We start from the raw sequence: 24,825 nt of genomic DNA on the forward strand, positions 1-24,825 counted from the left end.
ATTTTCAATTTTGACATTTTTTTGGTCAAACCGTTGTTGTCTGTCAGTCATACACTGGTGGTGAAGGGGGTCCTCAATCGGTTCACCTCAAAGAGCATGCACAGAGAAGTACACACTGATGGCCTAAGACACGAAACGAGATTTCGGAAGTTACCTTTCACTAAACATATTTAGATATACGGGAAATCGCAATGGAAGACGATTTCGATAGATCTAAATATGTTTAGTGAAAGCTAAAACTTCCGAAATCTCCGTGTAAACAATGCGTGACGTAGACGCGCGAGAGATCACTTCCGGCATAACGTCTGGTGACTGTTCAGTTGGACATCTGATTCAGATCAGTTCGATGGCTGTTAACAAGAGGTAAAAACGATATAAAAACTGTTCGTTTTCTCACACAAACCGCTCGTTTCGTTTCTTAGGCCATCAATGTGTACTTACATTTACGAGTCATTAAGTCATTTTGACTTCTCTGTGCATGCTCTTTGAGGTGAACCGATGGAGGACCCCCTTCACCTCCAGTGTATGACTGATAGACAACAACGGTTTGACCAAAAAATGTCAAAATTGAAAATGCTGTGGAAACAAAGACACCTACACCTTGGATGCCCTTGAGGTAAGCTAAAACACATCAAAAATTAATTTCAAAGTGAACTATCCCTTTAAAGCCAGCAGTGGACAGTAACATACTGTACTTGAGTACATTTAAAAGCAGAGGTCTCAAACTCACGGCCCGTGGGATGATATTTTGTGGAAGTACAAACATACTGTGCCTGGAAAGAAATGAGCTTGTCACTTCAAGCTCGGTGCTTGATGCGCCCCCACATTTGAAACGTACTTGAGCGTGCAAAATATGTGAGCTACCACCACCAAATCAGGCCACAGCTACTGTTAGCTCATGAGCGACGTGTTGGATACCCCTGCTCTAAAACAATGTGAGAATAATTTAGAGCTTGTAATATGTGTTGTGTCTGAACTCGTTCATATTTTGGGCGAACGTGAACTGAACGTAGCCTGCGTATTACTTGCCTGATGAACGTTACAGTGAACTCGTTCATTCTAGTGTCTGTGAACCGAGGAGGCGTCGTAAGATCATTTAAAAGGGTTTTATGAGGTCGGTGAGGATAGGAAAATATTACATGTCTGTGCAAACTTTGCCCATCGATAAAATAATTATCTGTGGTTGTATATGGGCTGTGGCAATAATAATAGCCCAATAATAAAAAAGAAGCTTGCAGCAACATATGGAAAAAAGAACTATGAACTAGTTCATTTTTGAAATATGAACTGAACTAGTTCATTTTAAAATTTGTGAACTGAATTTTTAACTAGTTAAAATAATGAACTTGGTCCAACCAGTTGATAAGAAGGTTTGCTTTGATATGTGCAAAGTCAGTAATTTGCCTGAGACACTATACATGTGTAGAAAGAATTATTTGCATTTCAAAAGCAATAATTGTTTTTCTAAGTATAATAAAAGGAAATGTGCCTTCCGAAAAAAAAAAAACATTCAATATAATAGTGTTGTATAAAGAAAATGAAAAGCAAATATGATTATCACAAAGACGTTGTGTATAAGAAAAAGACAAAGAAAATTTGTAAAATTAACTTCACAGAAGAACCAATCATGTACAGAAAGGAATGTTCAAATTCAGAGGAACAGTTCAGAAGAAACGTTAATAATAAAGATTGAGAAGATTGGATCAGTTGTGCTCCATTTTTGGAATACTTAAATACAAATTTTTTGGGGGGAATACTTGATGCGGCCCGGCCTAACCCAGACTCTATCTCCAGCGGCCCCCAGTTAAGTTGAGTTTGAGACCAGCTGAAGAATTGGAGACTGAAGATATTCAGCAAATAATATATTTAGACATTCTAAAGATGTTTTTGTTAAATAAATGGGCCATTTACAAGACACTAAAAAACTTTGAGTGTTTTGTCTGTTCATTTGCACAACAGCAGCATTTTGGGGGCCTAAAAATGCAAACTTTTGAAAACATGTTTCAAAGTGCAAGTTAATGAAAACAACACGTTTATTCTCTGTGTAAACTACAATTTGAATTTGTGAAAACAGTGACGTCATGCGTATTGTTCAGTCTACATAGATATATACACTAGATGTCACCTTGGGGTTCTAAGTATGCGTCAAATCCGTCACCATCTTGGAACAGGGGTCTCGTCAAAGGAAGTAGCTAGGTAACGCTGCTATCTCCGCCTGTACTTCGAATTTGTGGATTTTTTAACTTTTGTGCTGCATATAGATGATAACACGAACAAAATCTGAACTAGAAAGATTGTTTTTTTTTGTTTTTTTCCTCTGGACTCAATGATAAATACATATCTGACCATCGGAACGAACCAAAAAAAAACCCTAGAAAATAACATTCATGACGATTTATGGTGATTGTATTTCCATTAGACCTTTGCCTACATTGACGCGGATGTATTAAAGACTGAGGGGTTCCCCTGTTCCATGATGGCGGCTCTATTGACGCATTCCTTCCAATGAACTACCATAGCCAAGAGGACATCTGTTCAGTCTATAGGTGTGTAGTGTTTCTTTACCAAGTTACATCGCCATCTACTGGCCTGGCATGAATAATAGTGTTTTTAATCGTTTTCTATAATAAAAACCGAAGATATAAAAATGAATGTACATACTTAAAATAAAGTACTCTATTATAACATTAATTAAAATCTAAAATAATAGTTACACAGAGATTATATAGGTTGAGAAAATGTGAGGACAAGTGACTTCATTTTTGGGTGAACTTCGGTCAATTTGCGGTTAATCACTCACCACTAGTAAAGCCACAATGGCTCCTTGTATGAGGCCTGTGAGTACATCACTCCAGTGGTGTTTGTAGTCTGACACACGGGACAGTCCTGTATAGATGGAGGCGGCGATCAGGAAGAACTGGAGCGTGGGTCGAAGGAGTCGTGCCCATTCAGCTTGCATTCTTGCTTGAAGATAAAGCTTTGAGAAAGAGAAAGGCTATTCAAGCTCATAGAATATGAGAGCGATTTCAAATGTGCTTCCTGCCAAACTCACGGCGCATGACTTGATGACCTCATTAACACTGTCATGTTTATTTCAGCAAGTGTTGTGTGTGTGTGTGTGTGTGTGTGTGTGTGTATTGTTTTCATGTTGTTAAAGATCTCATACAACCAACTTTTTCCTGTTTGAAGTGGCTTATTTTTCTTATCTTATGCCCAAGGGAAGTGGGCATTTACCTAAAATTATGGCATGACGCATCAAAGCTGTCACATTCATCTGCTCCACCAACAAAGTAAAGACTTTAACAGGAACCAAGTCAAGTTATTTTAGTTGACTATGCTGAGCTTCCAAGAAATGTAGATTATCCTTAAATATTAATCCTCATGCGATCACATTACAGGTCTTGTTGTCAAATTCATTACTCATTTAGAGGTTCGATAGAGTGATCCGAGTAGAATGATAGTTTGCAACAAGGAGTCAATGTGGGCAAAACAAGGTCTGTTTAACTACCACTACATGCAGACGTGCTTGTGCAACTGTTTTGAAAACCTAAAATCAATGCTGACATTTGTTTAGCAAATTTTAACACAAACTAAGCATTACTTTGACAAGTTGATGGGACGAAATCCCCCACGCTAGGCAAAGATTCCCAGAAATCTTTGGACGTCTAAAAAAAAATACCCCTTTAAAAAGTACACACAAGCTCAAGAATGGTTTCTAGATTAGATTTATGTGCTTAATGCTTGTAATCTAAATTTGAACATGGTTAGTTTCAGTATCGGGGGTCATTTTAGAGCAAAAAAATAGTACGTTATCTGTTGCTGAACATTGACCCCGGGTCAAATGTGCTGAGAGCTTGTACTCTCATGATAAGATTATGGTTTGCTAACTAGGCTTTAATGGAGAAGTTAAGCAAAATGACATAAGAATCGTTAAGATTGCTCTACTGAATCAATACACTGCACTGTGACATAATGGGGATATCCAAATGGAAAAATCTATGTGGTAAAACAAACATACATTTATCCCATTTCCTGGTCACCATTCACTGGACCAGTTTGGTTCTGATTTGTTATTCGGTTATGTAACATTGGGGTTTAAATGTCAACTGATTAATGAACTGCACCCGTGACAAAGGACACACAAAGAATAATGAAAATGCACTTACTGCCAGGAACAACATGCAGTACATGGAGAAAGAGGAGTGACCCGAGTAGAACGAGAGTCTGCAAAACAACAAAGAATCAATGTGGGCAACGCAGAAGGGCTGTTAACAACTTAATACATATAGACGTGCAACAGCATGAAGCCTTCAAGTCGAAGCTGACATTTGTTTTGCAACTTTGCAAAAACAAAATAACAATTACTTTGACAAATTGGCAGGATGGAACCTTAACACTGAACCCCAGGCTGGGTGAAGATTTACATTGTCCCATTTGGTCTCATAAACAGTCCCTTTACAAAAAGCACGCACACACCCTTTTCCGGGTGATAAAGGCATGCTTGGGGGAGACGTGTGTTGACCGGTGGGGTTGGGGCAGGGGAAGCACAGAAAGCGTCAGAGAGGGAGGGTGGTCTGGCTATCCGGCAGGCTTTTGTGCGTTCCTGTTTACTTAAGGTTAGACCACTTGTCGACTAGGAGTATCCGCCTGAATGACGGCAAACATGATGAGGCCAGATTTTCAATATCCCTGCTGATTGAATTACAGACCCAGTCATGAGACAACGTAGAGCTAAAGTGAATTATCTGTGTGGCGGAGAAACTAAAATAGAGCATTGCAGACTGAATGTGACTGATGTGCATGAGGACAAAACTGCACTAAAGGGCAACAGACTCACAGAAATGAAGACATGCTTCAGATTTTTGACCTGGAGGACTCTCTCACTCCTTTTACAAGCAAATAAACTTGCTTGCCTAGTGAGAAGATCCATTTTTCCGGAGGAGAACACTCCCGTGTGAAAGGTGATCCGGGTTATTCTGGGCTCAGACCCATACTGCTCGTTGTTTGTTCTATAAATGGCATCGTCTCCTAGGCAAACACTAGACAACCACTAAAGAGGTGAAAGAGATGGGAACCACACCTATGTTAAATGAGAGCATTCTGAGAGGTCCTGGGATTCTGCTGGCCTTGAGTCTGTCCCAAGAACCCAAACAGAAACTCTGCGTACTCTGAAATGGTTTACCACAGGATTAGAGACCACTACAGTGTGTGAACCACAGATTTCCACCAAGAGCCTGGGTGGCCAACTGACCCAAAAGGGTTCACAATAAACATTTCCGAAGAAGCCCTTCGCTTCAATGTTAACTAGGGAGTTTCTTCTCAATGCCAGATACAAAGAACTTCTGGCACACTTGAGGTCACAACTTAACTGGTTCTGCTAATTAGACACCTTCCTGCAAATCTTTACAACTATGCCTAATTCCATGTAGGAATGGAATCTGTCCGAAAACGGCAAGTCATTTTAGGGGACAAGCTTGTCTTGTAATGAATGTAGATGCAGGCTATTCTGGTTAGGATGTTTTCAGGATGGAACCACATTAAATAACTAATTTGAGGGATTCCTACTTCCACCATAAGGACAAAGTTACATTTCTTACAACAGCTCTTCAAGAGCAGGATGCGCAATAGTCCAGTGGTGTTTGATTCTGCTCCCGAAGGTCCTGCAGAGTTTAACACAGTCACACCAGCTAGATATTACTAGTGATCCTCAAGACCTTGGTTTAGCTGGTTCAGATGGTTAATTAGGGATAGTGCTAAACTCTGCTAGAAATTGGCCTTCCGGGAGAAATACTGGATAATCCTGCAGTAGTGTATCTCGTCCTTCTGGTGAGACATTAAACCGAGTTCCTGACTCTTTGTGGTCATATAAAGATCCCAGGATGCCCTTCAGAAAAAAGTAGTGGTGTAACCCCAGCATCCAGGCCAAATCTGTCCATTGGTTTCTGTCCATCATCATGGTCTCGTAATCATTCCCATATACTCTATACTGATTGGTTTCATCACTCCACTGACATGTTGTGTGGTAGGCATTCTGGCAATATGACTGCCGTCACATTATTCAGGTGAATGCTGCACATTGGTGGTGGTTGAGGAGATTACCCCTTCCATATGTAAAGCACTTTGGGTGCAGATAAAAGCGCTATATAAATGTAACAAATTCATTAATTAAGGAGGGGTGTGCAATCCCACTACTGGAGTGTCTTCTCCCTGTAAAGTTTATCTCCAACCCTGAATTTACCTGATCCAACTAATCATCGACCAACTAATCAAGGTCTTTGATCAAGGTCTAGGTTCATTGGAAACTTCCAAGGCTGCGTTTCCCAAAAGCATTGTTAGCCCAATTTGATCGCAGAACAATTACGACCAATGGTCTCTACGATCAATTTAGGCTTACGATGCTTTTGGGAGACGCAGCACAGGGAGAAATGTTAGAGTAGGTCAGAGCTAAACTGCAGGAAAGTGTCCCTCCAGGAGTAAGATTGGCCACCCCTCTGTTAAGGTAGAGAATAGTGAACTAGTAAACCTAAAGGAAGTGTTACCTACCTTCCCTCATTGACCTTGGTTGGGTCCCCAGTACAAATGAAGTCCTCGATGTAAGCCCCTCCTGTGCAGTTGATCTTTGTCCAATCCGGTTTGCACACATCCAGGAAGTGTGGCCGCAGCCGGCCAATTGAATACTTGGCAATGTCAGTGAGTGATTGGCTCATGGCGGCACCGAACACAAAGGTGCCAATGGCCTTATAGATACAGGCCACATAGCTGTTGCAGAAAGACTTTGATTTGATGCGGTTTAGATAGACTGAAAGGCACTCCCCTATGATCATCTGTGATGGGAGAGGAAGCAATGAAGCGTTACTTTTCTTTGTTCTGTTGAGAAAGTCAACATTTTTGTAACAACCAGTTACGTATTTGTAATATGAGGATATTTGAGGATTGTTTCTCACAAGGATGTCCACACGTACAAGAATAGAAGATAAGATCGAACAGTAGAAGCACTTGACAATGCAGCTATCACAGGAGTTTCCTTAAATTGTCCCTAACATCACAGTGACCCATGTTTGCATTGCCTACTTTAGAGGTTATCCCTGTTGGCCTCGATCAGAGTTGACACCATATTTCATTTTGACGTTAACATGACTGTGAGGGATGGGACAACAGTACAACCAGACAACCACAGCTCAAATCTAATTCAAATCTAATCAACTGAACAATCAAGAATGAAGTACACACCAGTACAACTTACTGAATGGGCTGTACTTCCGTCTCTCGTTATATGGTGTCACACTGACAGATAGCTAAAAAAAGAAGAATTTGTTTCTATAGTATTGAGGAGTATGATAAATTATAGCACAATTTGCTTTACTAAAATATGCAGGTTAAAATACATAGAACTCTGCATTTTCAAAATATACATTAGCAGTAACTTAAATCAATTTTTAAAAAAAAAAAACATTAAGGCAGAGGGATGTGCTTTGAGCTCGCATGGGTGACTGTGAGGTTATACAGATGTGAATGTGTGTGTATATGTATGTATATACTGTTAACCATAATAGGTAAGCTCAGTTTAAACATTCTAATACCCTTAAAAGGACAATGTTGAAATTGAAGATGGTTTCACACAAGATAAAAAGCCTGCAATAAAGAAACAGTTATGAGATATAACCACAGAGAGTGTCTCCATACTTTAGTCTAAACGTCTCACCACAAGACTTTCTGTGGTATATGAGAGACTATATGTGGGTGGGAGACCAGAAAACATTGTTTCCACTTAAGTACTTTAAGGTCAAATATGGCTTAAATTGCAAATGTTAGTTCACCCAAAAATAATTTATTTACATTTTAATTTACAACTGAGTTCCTTTCTTTCAACTGACAATTGGAGAAATTGACAGGAATGCTCATCTTTTACAAACACTGAAAGCACATAGAAACTGTCAGGACTCAAAAAGAACCATAAATGCAGTCCATTGGCGCTTTACCACTGCCGTGCCGTATCAAACCGAACCGTACCATACCATGCAGTGGAAAAGTGCCACATGTGACTCCAAGGCCCTGTTATTAAGACAACTGGTATTAAGATGCGTTTTTGTCTATCTGATCACAAGTAGATGAAGATACAAGTGTAATCTTGGTCAAAAACGTTTTAAGCGTCTCCACTTTTGACCATTTCCAGAGGTTGCTGGAATGCGGAGAGGTAAATGCTCACGACGTCGAATGCGTTTGAACAGCCACAAAAGACTGTCTTCTCTCCGCCTACGTAATGAATCAACATTATGGGAACCGCGTTAGCCAGATGGGATTAAAACTTTGTCGGCTGAACACCCAAGTTTGGTTTAAAGACAAAAAAACGTACCAAGCACAATGTTCTCTTGCAATTCCTGATTTCTAACACACACTCGTAGCTTTTAGCGCTGTCTTTCAGCGGTCAGAGCACATGTTTTTCCGACGTCTCCGGACGCGTTCATATGTAAATTTCGCAAACTAATTTTGACCATTAGAGTGAAAGATCTGGAAAAAAACATACATTTACCCGCCCATAAACCCTCCCCTCGAAGAAAACAGGACAGATGTGGTTGAAAGTGGACAAAGGAGACGGATGTCTCCCGCGTCTACTAATGATCATCAGATCGTCCAAAACGCATCTTAATACCAGGTTGTAAACTGATTTTCCAAGATTTCACTGTGTCACACGCTTGTTGCAAGTTTGAAGTCACAACACCTCGTAGCAAACGCAGGCAGTGATTAAAGAATTAAATTTTGGTTCTTTTCCGCACACAAAGCTAATGTATGATTTGGAATACAGCATATGAGGAAGATGTAGCACTTTACTTTTTTGGACCTTGACAGCTTCTGGTCACTGTATGCTTTGATTTGGACAGAATGAAATTGCTTTTAAAGCATCTAATCTGTTGTGTTCAACAGAATAAAGTACATTATACAGTTTTGGAACAGGGTGACTAAACAATGACAGAATGTTCATATGTGATTGAACGATCCCTTTAGGCCTATATCAACAGGACGGTATGTCCTTTGCACTGTGGTTAGATCTTAAAGTTCTGTTTCTTAAGCTGGCATGAGGACAGTCATACTGACCAGAGAAAGCACACAAACAGACATTAAAAGCACAATGAGAGGAGAGAGGGGTGAGCTGGAAGTAACAAACAGAAGGGCACTTACAGAAATCAGATTGATGGGAATCATTACTCCTGCTACTAATTGATAGGAAATGGTGTCTTCTTTATATGGGTACTTGATAGAGTCATCGTTACAGAAAAATCCTCGTTTGAATGTTTTGTGTTGTATTGTGAGTATTGCGAATGGGAGTCCAACTAGCAAAAAAAGAAGCAGTGAGAGAAAAAAAAAAAGGTTAAAAGAGTGCTTCGTACCCTATTCTCCCCAATTCAAGCAAATGGCGTTCTCCTCAGGGAGGTGCTCGTACAGAAAGGAAAGCTGTGGGTTAGACAGACATTACATTTTGTACTTCTACACAAAATGAAAAAAGCGTTAGAAAATTGCGTGGTGTGGTGTGGCAATTTAGCTAGAAGTTGCACTTTGTCTTTGCGTAATACAGGATATTCTAGTTAAAATGCATTTTATTGCTTTGTTTTCATTCTCCATTGGTTTTGAGGTCCACAGGGGAAGTGGAACGTGCCAAAAATAGCTCAAATCATTCAACAGCACGCTATGGTAATGGGTAGAGCTTGTCAAAACGCGTCAGAGTGTTTGTTTGTCAGAACATTATGATTAACAAATGGTGTGAAATCTTTCTCTCTCACACAAGCCCCGTTCACAACGAACAATGATTTTATTGTTTGAGGTTGCTGACATGGTTTTCCATGCATCTTTTATTATATCATCACTGTAGAGTCAATCATATTGAACATCATAAACACTTACAGAAACATTAAATTCTCAGTCTTCCCAAGTCATGACTGACTACAGTATATCACAGGAGACAGATCATGTGAGCTCCACTGGTTGCATTGGTAGTCGCCACATTCGCTAAACACTGACGATGAATGACATTGGGTCACTTTATAATTTTCCAAGTGTGAACAAGGATTTATAGTCCCTAAAAATGCCTTTCCTGTGGTTTTTCACACCATCATGTTATAAAAGAGCTTTTAAATGCTGCTCCACCACAGCTAAAAAACGTTAAAGTGTCAACATAAACATCAGAAAAGCTTAGAAAGGGTGACAGTGGTGAGACCGGCAGAAACTTTACAAGCCTGTTGGGGACATGAAGGTTACTCAAGCGTGGCAGCAAAGTATGTGGTAGAGATTAAGACATCTACCCAACATGCAATGTGAATATGGTCTGCGAAGACATTTGCGTGCGTGTGAACGTCCATGAACCGCTCAATCTGCCATGTGGATCAGAGCAGGTTACCTAAAGTCTCCTAACATTACACCGTACTTCTTGCTATCTTCGGTGAAAGCTGCATTGTCATGGTCTGTGATGCGCTGCCTGAACGTATAGGATTTCAGAGTCATTGGGAGCAGCGGTGTAACATTCACGGCGGACGGATCGCTCGTTTAGATCATCATTTTCATGCAGCCTGAAGTGACTATAGGCGGGCGAGTGGAAGCTGAGGGCTGCGTACATAGAGGTCAAACCCAAATCTTGCACTATGGAAAGTTTCAGGTTTTCTCAATCTTGAGGGTGATATCATATGGGGTTAATCAAGGAAAGTATTGCTGAAACTTTTGGAGAAATGTTTTAGAGGCAAAACTATAGCATCTGTGCTCCAGAAGAAATGAACTATCCACTGTTGTCACATTCCAGACAGATCACAATATACCAGATTTTTTTTGTGTGTGTGCAGAATTTTGTGTTAAAACTGTTTTGATGCAAATATTTACACAATAAACTCGACATAAAAGCATGAACATGAGTACTTGACTTGTGACTAAACGGTGACCCTTCCTAAACATATTCAGGAACTTTCTGTGGTTTGGTGGGTTAACCCAAGAAACCTCTGCCTAATTTGAGAAAAAATAGCAGTGGATTTTAAATTCAAACCCCAAAATACCTCAAACCTGAGCTAATCTAAAACAGCTAACGGCAATTTCTTGTACTTGGTGGACATCCTTGGCTAAGAAGTTGATGACAAGCAACATGCCCAGAGTATCCCTAGCCGAGCTGCCGAAATTTCTTCTATCCCAACACGATGTCTACACAGGACACACTGGAAGTGTCTTTTATGGTTTCTATCTTTGACATACACCACTAGTTTATTTTTCCCAGTTGTCTGAAATGGAATGATTTTATTTACAAAATATGAATATTATTTGTTATGTATGTAAATAACTTATGAATGAGCCAGTTTGTTAAGTGTCTAGCCTGTCAGCTATTGTTTTTAACTGTACGCATACATATCATTGTTTTTTTCCACATTTAGAAAGAAATTAATTTTGCCCATGGTGAATATATAAAGCCTGTTAGGCCTGTCAAACGATTAATCGCGATTAATCGCATCCAAAATAAAAGTTTGTGTTTACATAATATATGTGGGTGCACTGTGTATATTTAATTTGTATATATATATATATATATATATATAAAAATACACACACACACATGTATATTTAAGGAAAAAATATAATTTATATATAAAATATTTATATTATTTAAAATATAAATTATATATAAATCTATATACAGTATATACATGAAAATATTTCTTAAATATATACACAAGTATGTGTGTGTATTTATATATATAAAATAATTATACATACAGTGCACCCACATATATATGTAAACACAAACTTTTATTTTGGATGCGATTAATCGCGATTAATCGTTTGACAGCCCTACCTAGTGTTATGATAAGTAATGCAATGAAGCCCTAGTGGTAAGTAATATAGGTCCTCATTTTTTTAACACAAGTAGAAAGTGTTTCTTTGTAAATATGTAAAAGTCATTCATAAATTAATTATAGCTTTCGATGTAAATTAGGGATGATAATTATTTTTATATTATGGCCGATTATCAATAAATGTCCCGAAATTAAAATAATAAAATATTTCGTCTAAATATTTTTTTTAAAAATAACTAAAAACAATTGTCGTAAACGCGACAGTACATGGCATCACAATATTATAATGTGCAGACTGCAGTATAAAAATTAAAAGTTATTAACATTTAAATTAGTGATTTTCTATTATCTTTGCAATTAAAAAAGTGAAAATGTGCATGTACTAATAAATATCAAATATCAAACAATGTGTACATAAAAAAAATCTAAAATTGTCCAATAACGGATACGACACTACTGTCCATCCCTAAAACTAATTCACACAGGAATTTATTCTCCTCATGTATTATTAAGTGTAACATTATTTTTTCTATTATAAAATAACCCATGCAAAATTAAGGATCAGAATTTTTAGTGTAGGCTTGATCTCACAGCTGACTCCTCCAGTGACACTTCCAGTGTAGACAACCTCAGTTGACGGAGGTCTCTCTCACCCAGTGTAGACACAATGTTAGACGGCCTAATACGATCACAGATCAAGTGACTTGAACAGCTGCTTTCAATCCACCTATCAAAGCTCTACTGAAATAGCAGTTTGCACCTGTTCAGTGGTCAGGCGCCATGTTGAAACAGCTGCTCTTCGGTCTCCAATTGACTGTTTGTTCATTTACAATAAAGGGCCACTTCCTGTGACTGCAATAGGCAATTAAACTCAAGATGAATCCCTTGAAACAAGCTCGACTTCTGAGGGAGGACGCTGGGCATGTAGTGTGTATATGCTACTGTCTCTGGGATTACTTACACTACATATGGGAAGTGTGAAGCCCACTGTGTAGAGCACAGAGGAGGTGACGGTGCTGGTGTGGAAGGGATAGCTGATGCTCTCGTCATTACAGAAAAAGCCCCGCTGATACGGTTTGATTTTACCCAGGTTAAAAGCTGCAAGCGGGAGGCCGGCTGTAGGTAAAAAAGGGTTAACAATGGGTTAACAACTCGGGTCTACCAACCAATCAAACGCGAGGGCTGATTTCCAGTGTTGATGATTGGCTGCTGCCACCTAAAGAGATAAAAATTACATAACGGATGTGGGTTTATAATGAAAAATATTGTTCAGAAAAGACAGGTATTAGGGGCTGTTTACACGACACCGTTTTCGACTAAAACAGAAACCTTTTTAAGGTTTTGGCTGTTTGTTTACAGTGCATTGGTGGCCTGAAAATGTTAACTTTATATAACGCACATCAAAGTGCAAGTTATTGAAAACGATACTGTTTTATCTCCATGTAAACTACAAAAACATGAATTTGTGTTCACGGGGATATCATGCTACAAAGTGACATCGCCATCTACTGGTCTGGAATGAATAATGCAGCACGCTTAGTCGTTTTCACAGATCTGTGTGAACGACGGGGATCATTTTGACAATGCAAAGGAAAATCTTTCGTCATTTTCTTGTAACCCTACTCTTGGACTTCGACTCTATCTGTTAATTTGAAGTGAAATATGTAAAGCCAACAGTGGCTGATGACAGTTTTACGAGGGGTCAATGTCGACATGTATTGTATATGTTGTATACTGTACATGTATATGTATTTTTATGATAATTTCATAATCCATCTTACAAATCTAAAGTCTAAATTGATCACAACCACACTTCAAATGATTATTTTCCAATGTTAATGCTGTGATCCTTTCTTAGTGCTTATACCAGACACTACACTCAGCCTCTTAAATTTTAGCTGACGCTAATGTCTTTCTCTATCCCGCATTGCACTAATGCGACCTGACGATTTAAAGTCTAACATGAGAGCTCATATGTAAACTTTGAGTCCTCTATAGCCTCAGCCTATTGTTGCAGAGCATCATGGGAAAACAACACAAACCCTCATTCATTGAGCCTGAGGCTCCTCTCCCAGTAAAAGACTATGGGTCTGTTACTGACGCTGAGTGCATGTGACATACGCACACATATAGATAAAGCTGACTGCTCAAGCCTGAAAGAAGGAAGAGCTGAAATGAGGAAAAACTTAATTGCTCTGAGATCCACTGAAGCCCCATTATAAATGCCAAAAGGGCGAAACCAACACAAGTGGGAAAGTCTTCTGTTTAAACTCATCAGTTCTGATTTTCTGTGTGTCTCAAACAACTCTCATTGTTTGAGTTTAGGTGATACCAGTGGTATGTAAATATCAATTTGTGAATGCAAAAAAGACACATTCGTGTCTGCTCGACAGCCATGACCGTGAGCTACTTACCAGCATGTGTTTGGATATTATACTTTATCATACTTAATAATAATGTTTATAAAATGCTGACTAAAATCATTCCTCCATCTTGGGACATCTAGCAAAGGACACAGCCCTCATATGAAAGTGACTCAGATGGCTACTTTGCGGAAAATCCATTCTGTTTGTTCCCTGTGTAAACTTTTTTTTTAAAATCACCAAGTGCATGGGGAAAAAAATACAGATCAAAACTTCCATCATAGATTCTGTAAGACTCAGTAGCCTGTTGGGGACCAACTAGATTAAGCATAATAATTAGGAATTATAGTTCAGTGTTCCCACATACTTTGAACAATGAATTTCAATTAAGTGTTCTGTCATTTGTTATTATTTGGATAAGGATTTATATATATATATATATATATATATATATATATATATATATATATATATATATATATATATATATATCACACATTATTATGTGATAAGGGAGACCAGGGCTGGTTGTCACATTGCAGTTGAAATATTCTCAGGAAAATGGAACATTCTCTGAGAGAGAGAATGTGGGGTAACATATATTAGCTAGGCTACCATGCAATAAACGCTTATACATTAGAGTAGAGTATAGCCTGGGCTGCTGTTTAATAAAGCTGTAGGGTTTCTCAGGGTATTTCGGTTCAGTTTCAATGTCATTGTTGTGCATAAGATAATCTCTGCATAAAGGTAACGCCCTGTTATTATGAAAAAGTTAATAACGCAAGATGGGTGTATGACGAGGGTTCCAGTATGCGTTATGACGCACGTTATTGTCGTACGATGTTATTGTGTGAATAGGCTACTACGGTTGCGGGGTTGAATCTCGTGCAAATATAAAACGTGCATGGCAACATCTAAAACAACTGACACCTCCAGATACGCCTTTAGTAATCTAGCTATATATTTATGCCTTTAATCTTTCTGTACAGCACTTCTAAACGCATAAACAGGTTATAATTGTCAGGCTCAATGCAGTCAAATCAACATCGATTCAAATTAATAAAATAAAAAGTAGGCTAGAGTAACAAAATGTTGCTTACCGAGTATTAGGCACGCGATGTCAAGCAACATAAAGGGGATTCCTCTGGTTTCGAACATCGTGTCGGTATCCTTCTGTGTGTCAGTTATGAAAATGAAATGTTTATTTAAGGCGTCCCCCAGTGCTCCCACCACAGTAAACAGACAAACGGAAAGTCCACCTCTAGAGCTGTAACGTTACTGACATAGACGCGCACTAACGCAAGCTCACACACTCTTAACATTGACTGCGCAATGACGACAAGTAACGTTAATCAGCCGGAGAGGAGGTAGAGCGAGCTACTTGGTTGTAGTTCCTTAAATAAGATGACCATTTCACCGCATGAGGTTAATAATAAGCGATGGCGAGCCGGTATGTCTCGGGTGTCTTCGGACTCACTGCCTGCCAGTGCCGAGAGAGCTTCTGCTAGCTGACGGCCATCAGCTGAGGAGGATTAGTATACAGCCAATCGCATGTCTCTCAGCAATAGCCACGCCCCTTGACTACGCCCATCCGCGCATGTAATTAAATCTAGGCCATATCATGAGTCGTCAAAAACGAGAGTCGATCTAAGAAAAAATATACATGAACCTACTTAGCAGTTTTTGTTGTAATGAATCACTAATGAATTGCTGTAATTTAATTACCTTTCCCTTAAAAATTACTCTTATTTTTTATGCAATTTTATTAAATAGGCTATTGTAGACTTCCGTTTAAATGGTAGGCCTATGTTTTTAATAACGTTCATATAAATACTTTGGTTGAAGCAATTTTATTGTATTTATTTGAAAGAATTAAAAATGCAGTTTCATGTCTATCCATGTAGGCTTATTGTTCAACTGATCGAGGTTAACATAGGATTTAGAAAATAATTAGTAATTGGTTACGTTTACTAGAGGATTACACTAACCTAATTACACTATTGAAGATAGGCCTACCAAAAATCGAGAATAGCTAGTCGGAAGGTAACGATATACCACCAAGCCTACGCGATACTCCATCCCAAAGTAGTTGGGTGAAAAAGCATAGGCTACTTCAGCATTTAGGCTACTTTAAAAACAATGTTTTTTTTATGATGTAGCCTATTTGTTGCAATAGTCGTAAAATAATAATGAATAAACACATTAGAAGCAGTAGCATAAATAAACAGCCCTACACAATACAAATTTAACAATGCTGTATTTCTTCAGGTATGCAACAGTACCTATAGACAGTATTCAAGTAAAAATACCACTGAAAATGAATAATCAAATATAATAGTCATAACAGTAAGTTAAATCTTAAATCTTAATCCTTATTAAAGCTTTTCTTTTGTTGTTTGATTCTCATTAATATTAGGCCTAGACAGAGCAGCTACCAATCTCTCATTTGAAAATCACGTGTCTAGTAGCAGCTAGGCCTATCTGTAAAACCGCATTTTTCCATCTTAAAAATATATCTTAATTATGCCACATGCTTTCATTGACAAATGCGAAACAATTAGTTCATATGACATTAAAGTCCCCGTGAACCGGAAGTTGTAAACGATTTTTCTCCAGTGCTGTGACGTATTTCCAAGTGAAACGGAATATTGAACAGAGGGCAGGGTTTTACTCTAGAGCTCCTCCTCTCCATCTCTCGCTCATAGCAAACTAACGGTTTGAGGGGAGTGGTTAAGCGTTTCCCCACCCAAACTGTGAAACCTACGTCATCAGGAAAAGAAACCGTTCCAGACCGGAAGTCACTTTTCAAATTTTGATTAAAGATTACCAAGGTAAAACATTTTTTAAATATATATTTACTTGCACGGATTAATTGTTCACCACAAGACTAGTAACATGCGCTAACAAAGTAAATAGGTTCAATTTTGATTTCACGGGGACTTTAAGGCTAGATTACTGTAATGTTCTGGGTGGTTGCCCTGCACGCTTAATAAACAAACTAGAGCTGGTTCAAAACACAGCAGCTCGAGTTCTTACCAGAACCATGCAGGAAGTATGACCACATTAGCCTGGTTCTGTCAACACTGCATTGGCTGCCTATTAAACATTGTATACATTTTTAAAATATTGCAGATTACTTACAAAGCACTAAATGGTTTAGTGCCCCAGTACTTGAGTGGGCTCTTAACGCATAGTCCTTCACCCCATTGCGATCTCAAAACTCCGGCCAGTTGATTATACCTATATCTAAATCGACTGCAGGTGGTAGATCCTTTTTTCTATTTAGCACCACTCTGGAACAATCTTCCTAACATTGTCTGGGAAGCAGACACTCTGTCAGTTCAAATCTAGACCAAAGACACATCTCTTTGGCATAGCACTATAGACTTCCTTGGTAACACTTTACAATAAGGTTCATTAGTTAACATTAGTTAATGTATTTACTAACATGCACTAACCATGAGCAATGCATTTGTTACTGCATTTGTTCATCTTTGTTAATGTTAGTTCATGAAAACACAGCTGTTCATTGTTTGTTCATGTTAGTTCACGGTGCATTAACTAATGTTAACAAGATTTTAATCAAGTATTAGTAAATGTTGAAAATAACATTAACAAAGATTAACAAATGCTGTATATGTACTATTCATTATTAGTTCATATTAACTAATGTTGTTAACTAATGTGAACTAACGAACCTTATTGTAAAGTGTTACCACTTCCTTAATTCAAAAATAGTTTAGATCAGCCTAAATATTGTTTAAATATGGTGTGATAAGCCTAATTTTGAAATATTGGATAATAATAATATTCTTAATAATAATATGTATCGTAGCAAATGTCTATAATAACAAAAAGAAGAAGGTTCTGAGAAATATAGGCTAGTGAGCAGTCATATCTAATGTTTACAATGTTTAAAGTAGATCTGTAAAAAATAAATAATGTAGGGCAGGCTAATAATAATTTAATTACAGAATACAACAAAAATAAGAAGAGGTGACTTTGTTAAGTCAATAAAAATATATTTATTTAAATGTTGTATTGTTACAAATTACCTTTGATACGTTGCTGCCATCTAGCGGTGAAGGCCACACAACACATTCTCATTCTTAGTCGATGATAAATATATGCAGACGCATGAAAATTAGTCATTATTTTGCTTTATTTTCTGCTTCGTCCTCACAAAATCTAAATGATTTTTCATTTACAATAAATGAGAGCGAGTTTTTCCCCAAAACAACATATTTAAATAATACAAATAGACATACAAGCTTTGAGTTTTGGGGTGAAAAAGGTCCCCCAATAAATAAATATTTTAAGCCACTGTACACCGCTCTTGAAGTGCTAGTTTGCACCCTGATGTCTTTTAATACCCGACAGACTTGTTTCTTCTGCCCGAACTTCAAAAAAAAATTCCGCAAAATCTGAAGGTTGTAAATTGTGAACAAATACAAGCATTTGGAAGAATCATTAAATAATCTCTAACCAATACTGTTAATATTCAGTATAAAAGCATCATCGAATCCTTCAATTCAAATGATCAAGTATGATCAAGGTCTCTCTAAAAATCAATATTAGAATTTGATTTCCAATTTCAAAAACAATTATAAATTTGTTACGTAATCACTTGAGTAAAATAAACTCCCCTTATAATAACCATCTGGTACCACTAGGCGGCGCCACAACATTAATAAATCAAGGCTAACATAAAATGAATTGCAGTTCTTTGAACCGCTCGTCATGTAAACTGCCAGGACAGTCAAGATACATGCATTAAGAAGACCCTTAATAGTCTTACTCAACGATTCACAAAATACATTTTCAGCAATAAGGCATTTCTTTGCATTCCAAAAAAAAAAAAAAATTGAAATGTCATTTGTAGGCTACTAGTAGTGTATAGCCTAGTATATACTCTTTCCCCAAAAGACAGCAGTTTATCAGCGTAACTCGCAGAGCACATGAAGTGGATCACACACACATATCATGAGCTGCATCTCCGTAATTTTGTAACGATCCAAGGAGACTGAAGGTCCTCCCACGCTTCACTGTCTTCTGGGAACGTCTGTCTGCTCTGATCCTGTGGCGTCTTTCGGTTATCTCATTGTTTGGGTGTGTGCTTCTGTCTCACTAAAACCGGCTCTTCACTGAAGGCAGTATACTGTATAATTCCTCCACTTCTCCTCTCATGCATAACATCAATTAATTCTGTCGCCATTTACTCGCGCTCGTGTCGTTCCAGGCGAATCACTGTGGAACACAAAAGGAGAAATCCTGAAGAATTTACAGATTGCTCTTTTCCATGTGATTAATACAATGCGCTTTAAAACTTAAAACATTTTTTGAACCAATCTTGAGTAGCCTATTAGCCTACTTCCCAAGTTGACACAAGCTTTGTGCATTGCTACTTTTGATTTGAAACAAAGTCTCAGCTTTGCAATTCGGTCTATTGAAAGATTCAAACAATTGATTTCCTGTGGCGCGACAGATTCAGATTAAGCAAAGCAGCAGCACGTGAACAGTGTTCCTGAACACGTGTCATAAATCGATCAATCAGTGTTTCAACTTCGGGAAAGACGTAAATAATACAGCTTGTAATATCACGTAAAGCTACATCAAAAATGTCATTCATAAACTCGATAGCCAGCTAGAAAAATGAACTCTAGAGAGGAACATTTTTCTAAATATGTACTATATTATACTTTTCCTTAACTTGTTCTTCAGCTAAATCCGCCATGAAAACGGTGTTTATGACAGACACGTCTCCACTGAAAAACAACAACAACAAACTAATAGAAACCCTCACTGTATTTTTCTAATGGCTATAATGGGAATTGTATTGATTTGGTAGTGACGGAAACTGTAATGGTCCCTATGGGTCTCTACTGGTAATGTGTTGCCTTCTATTGGTGTCATGTTAAAATCTCTAAATCCTAATGGAATAAGGCTCAAAACAAGATTGCCAGGTCTCTGTGACAAAACCTGTCTGAAGGCCAATCAAAAATAGCCCAAAACAAGCCTGAATTACCCTATCCAAACATCAAAACTCAACATATGCCACACCATTACCTAAAATACATATTTTACATTCACTTTTGTGTGTTATTCACAATTTCAACTTAAAAATAGCAAAGTCTGTTTTCATAAAGGAGCTGAAAACCACTCCCTTTTGGGGGTTACAAGTAGCCCAGTTGTGCCAGAAAACTTGCCAACTATGCTACTGGAAACCATTTGGTAATGGTTTTAATAGTTAACAGTTGATGGTTCGTAATGTATTTGTAGTGCAAAACATTAGAACTTCTCTGATGGTTTCTTGTTGCTCTTGTTTTTCAGCGGGGATGTTTTTGTGACACAAAAGAATTGTTATTTTTTTCCTGAAAACGGACATTTGTTGGGCTTCATGTGGACCCCTTTTAGGATGACTTTATTGTCATCCTAAATATAATGTTGGGCTTCATGTGGACCCCTTTTAGGATGACTTTATTGTGCAGTGAAAAGAACAACCGGAACATTTTGCATCCACAGAACAAAGAATGGCAAATGTCACGAGCGCGAGTAAACAAGGACAGACCGTCCTCATGTGAACTATCCTTTTGAGAGCATGTAAAGAAGAGGTAACATCCATCAGGCCTTTTTGGCCCCACTTCTCTGTTTCTGTCTGCGGAGGTGAGCCTCGATCTCGTGCCGGAAGAGCAACATTCCCAGCTGGCCGTGCGAGGCTTCGTTCATGGCCTTGGACTGCATGCACATCTTGTACTGGTCCGGGGGCAACTCGTCCGCGCAGCGCTTCTCGTGCCACAGGTGGAAGAGGCCGCGGGACGGGGCGCGCACTACTAGTAAATTACTGTGGAGGTACTTCCTGTACAGGTGCACGTCTTCGCCGCCCCAGCCTTTAATGTCCACGTCGAAACCCCCTGGAAGAGTGGGAGACAGTCAATAGGGCAATGAACATGATCACATTGAGAATTTAATGCCTTCTCAAGATCCAAAAATTTACACTTGAGATTGGTTCGGCATAGAAAGGTTAACAAACTTTTACAGCGCACACAATGCCTCTGCACCCGATTTCTCTCAACATAGGGACATGATAGCTTTCAGTAAATACAAACAAAGTAACTTGTACTTATTTGGAAAAGTAATCTGATTACTTGTAATGCGTTACCCCCAACACTGGAAACAACTGATGCATTTGTAACTCATTCCAAAGAGCTCCGTTATCAGCCATGTACAGTGGAAAATGAAATCATGTCCAAACCAGCTGGTCCGGATCGGCGAGGAGTGGAACAGTTAAGAGAACGGTTCACCCTGATGGTGGAAAAGTAGCTACAGTCTCAACATGTTCAGTTGTTTTGTCAGATAGCCTTAAAACGTCAATGACTTCTTAACGGGTTCATCAAAACAATACTCTCTCCTCCTGTCCTTACAAACCTTTACAACTGACTTTTCTTCTGTGTAACACAAAGATTCAAAACGTTTCAGTCCACACCCATCCGACACCCGTCTCTGTCCACACCCATCCGACATTTTTCTAGCGAGAGAGCTTCGAGGACTGGAGAATGGTGGACTTCGGCCTTGTTCATCAATCTCAAGTTGCAACTTGCGAGTGGTGCGGTACCAAGTCCCGAGGCCTTCTCTATTCCTTCAGAGGTGTGTGTGTGTGACCAAAATGTAACCCTGACCGTTTTACTTGCCTTATTTTTGTTAAACCTCTGGGGTCGTCAAACGCGCCGGCACGTTTTGCAGGATTTTTTTCACATAGCAGCAAAATAGACTTAAAATACTCTATTATTTATGGTCATACAAATTTAAGAAGTATGAAAAAAATAAACTGTTAAATGTCTACTTTATGTGTCCATTTACAATCGAATCAAAATTGCTTTTATAAAATTAAGAAAATACACAGGATGTGCTTTCTGCCACCGTCTCAAAACTTTGTTGTTTTGGGAACACGTCTCTAAAACTAAACAAAACTCAGTGAATACTATTCACCCGGGCAAGAGCAGTATATCTTTATAATCATTTAAAATGAATTATTTTCAAATATATGCATTTATAAGTGTGTATATAAACAAATATACATTTTATAATGACATTATAATTGTACATGTATATTAATATGTTTTAAATAGTATTATGATTACTGTAGGCTAATAGGCTTATGTAGCAGGGCATTCAGTTACTTTTGAAAGGACAAAAATAAGATGTCAGTGTATTTCATTAAACTTTAACTTTGCCAGCTATAAAAAAATCTAGCATTTCCTCACGTTTTACCTGATTTTTAGTGACAGTTGATATGTATGTGGCCACTAGCCGATGACAGTTACTTACAGCCATCCACGCCCATTTAAGTTGCATTTTTCAAAAAGATTGTGAGCTAGACTTGAGCTGAAAGAGGTGGGTTTCATGACCCTTTAATGCAGCCAGCTGCAATAATAATGCATTCACAAAAAAATAAATAAAAAATGTTTACATACATCATCTGTTGTTGTAAAAAGGAAGTTTGAACTTCCCTCAGGACAAACAGCTCTGTTGTCTGTTCCTGTTATTGTGTAGGAAAGCGTGTAAATGTGTATTTGTTCAGTCCGAATCTCCATTTGAACAGTAGTGTAATATGATGTAGCTTATGTATTTGCTTAATTGTGCTTATGAAGCAAAGTGAAACTTTGAAAACTTCCCTCAATGGAGCATAGGATTTCTGCCACATGTCTGCTGAGATGTCATGTGATGCTACTAAACACGGCTGAAGCATCAGTATCAGCCCTTGTTGTGTCAGCTAATGTTACTCATGTCCACCCAGGTAATTGGTTAAGTCATGAGAACAGCTTGATTCTCACAAGTCGAACCTGTTGTGTTTACTGAGACTGCATTATTGTTTGACAGTTTGTGCATTTTACTTCTACATACTGTTTCTACAGTGCTTTTTAAATTCAAAACAACATTCAAAAATGACCTTAAAAAGAAGGACATTTACCTATATTGATGAAGTCGGATCTGTATTGGCAGGTCATTCCAAACCCAAAGTCCCTCCAAAAGCCAGTGTCCTTTTTAATGATCTGTAAAAGAATGAATCCTGATGAGTATGAACACTAATATAATTCTTTATAGTTGTCTACTGTCTTGGGTCTCATTCCCGGACTCCCGGTCCAATTTTATCACTTGCCCAATCGCAAATGTGTGTAAAAATTGATGTGGTGAGTAAATAAAACTGCCAGTTGCCAGTAACTATATAACAAACTCAAAGAATGATGGCAAATTGACAAGAATTTTAACAAGTGTTATTATCGTTAAAGGTGCAGTATGTAATATTGACAGCTGGTGGTGGAAATGGGTACTGCAGTCCAAATTCAAAATGTTGGAGAGGATGGTTTCCCCCGCCCTACATAGACTGTACGCTCGCGCTAGTTGCCAGAGAGCCATCTCTCAAATGCATCTCTATTTATGCCTCTGGTCATGGAGCTTTTTAGATGAATGGCGAGGCTTTTTAGGTTGTGTAGAATCTGCGATCTCTGACTCAGTTTGCTGGCTTTCACGGCTGCAGTACGCTATGTTTTCCACCAATTCCACCGACAACCCAGGGTGTTGAAATACTTCTGAGTAAACTGGCAGTGGGCGGGAAGTTGCGGTTTGACCATGGAAAAGGTTTGCAAAGTTACAGAGCACAATGTCACACCAAAGGGAGTTGTTCTCTATTTCAATAAGCATGGTTTGTGAACTCCCTGAAACGCCTCCATTGTAGTTTTAAGTTTTCAGTCAGTTTGTTTGCTGGCTTCCATGGCTGCAATAGGCTGTGTTTCCCACCAACTAGCAACCAGGGTGTTGAAATATTACTGGGTAAACTGTCAGTGGGCAAGATCACACAAAACAAAACACATTTCCACCTGGAACACACATTTAAAGTAGAATAACTGGCTGTTGCGTTGTTTTTCAAAAAAAAAAAAATAGTATTCGAATTTGAATTTGCATGTTTCCTAAAGCTCTACAAACATGATACTTTTATGCTTTAGTACAGTCAAAACAAATTACATACAGCACTTTTAACGAAAAATAACCGGGAACACCATACTAATACTGTTTACCCCCCTTTCGTCTTCAGAACTGCCTTAATTCTACATGGCATTGATTCAACAAGGTGCTAAAAAAATTCTTTAGAGATATTGGCCCATATTGATAGGATAGCATCTTGCAGTTATTGGAGATTTGTGGGATGCACATCCAGGTCACGAAGCTCCCGTTCCACCACATCCCAAAGATCTTCTATTGGGTTGAGATGTGGTGACTGTGGGGGGCATTTTAGTACAGTGAACTCATTGTAATGTTCAAGAAACCAATTTCAAATGATTCGAGATGGTGCATTATCCTGCTGGAAGTAGCCATCAGAGGATGGGTACAGTGGCCATAAAGGGATGGACATGGTCAGAAACGATGCTCAGGTAGGCCGTGGCATTTAAACAATGCCCAATTGGCTCTAAGGGGCCTAAACTGTGCAAAGAAAACATCCCTCACACCATTACACCACCACCACCAGCCTGCACAGTGGTAACAAGGCATGATGGATCCATGTTCACATTCTGTTTACGCCAAACTCTGACTCTACTATCTGAATGTCTCAACAGAAAGAGACTCATCAGACCAGGCAACATTTT

At 38.5% G+C, this 24,825-nt stretch overlaps 2 protein-coding genes across 4 annotated transcripts in view; both read right to left on the reverse strand.

Annotated features, from left to right (window-relative positions):
• plpp1a (phospholipid phosphatase 1a) overlaps window positions 1-15,693 on the reverse strand; it is a 17,319-nt gene extending 1,626 nt beyond the window's left edge. The window contains exons 1-5 of one of the 2 annotated variants that reach the window (XM_039675516.2): window positions 15,286-15,693; window positions 9,178-9,329; window positions 6,544-6,824; window positions 4,167-4,224; window positions 2,801-2,977 (exon numbers count right to left, since the gene is read on the reverse strand). In XM_039675516.2, coding sequence (XP_039531450.1) covers window positions 2,801-2,977; window positions 4,167-4,224; window positions 6,544-6,824; window positions 9,178-9,329; window positions 15,286-15,343 — 726 coding nt within the window. In that variant the 5' untranslated portion in view covers window positions 15,344-15,693. Of the gene's footprint in view, window positions 1-2,800; window positions 2,978-4,166; window positions 4,225-6,543; window positions 6,825-9,177; window positions 9,330-12,783; window positions 12,939-15,285 lie in introns of both variants that reach the window. The other variant, XM_039675517.2, reaches the window with a different exon arrangement.
• Window positions 15,694-19,535: 3,842 nt separating this feature from the next.
• The window catches only part of csgalnact1a (chondroitin sulfate N-acetylgalactosaminyltransferase 1a), a 42,896-nt gene continuing 37,606 nt past the window's right edge, over window positions 19,536-24,825 (reverse strand). For both annotated transcript variants that reach the window (XM_039675475.2, XM_039675474.2), the window contains exons 7-8: window positions 23,154-23,235; window positions 19,536-21,096 (exon numbers count right to left, since the gene is read on the reverse strand). In XM_039675475.2, coding sequence (XP_039531409.2) covers window positions 20,807-21,096; window positions 23,154-23,235 — 372 coding nt within the window. In that variant the 3' untranslated portion in view covers window positions 19,536-20,806. The remainder of the gene's footprint in view (window positions 21,097-23,153; window positions 23,236-24,825) is intronic.

This window comes from Pimephales promelas, chromosome 23, assembly GCF_988280905.1.
Source record: "Pimephales promelas chromosome 23, fPimPro1.hap1.1, whole genome shotgun sequence".
NCBI classification, from domain to species: domain Eukaryota; kingdom Metazoa; phylum Chordata; class Actinopteri; order Cypriniformes; family Leuciscidae; genus Pimephales; species Pimephales promelas.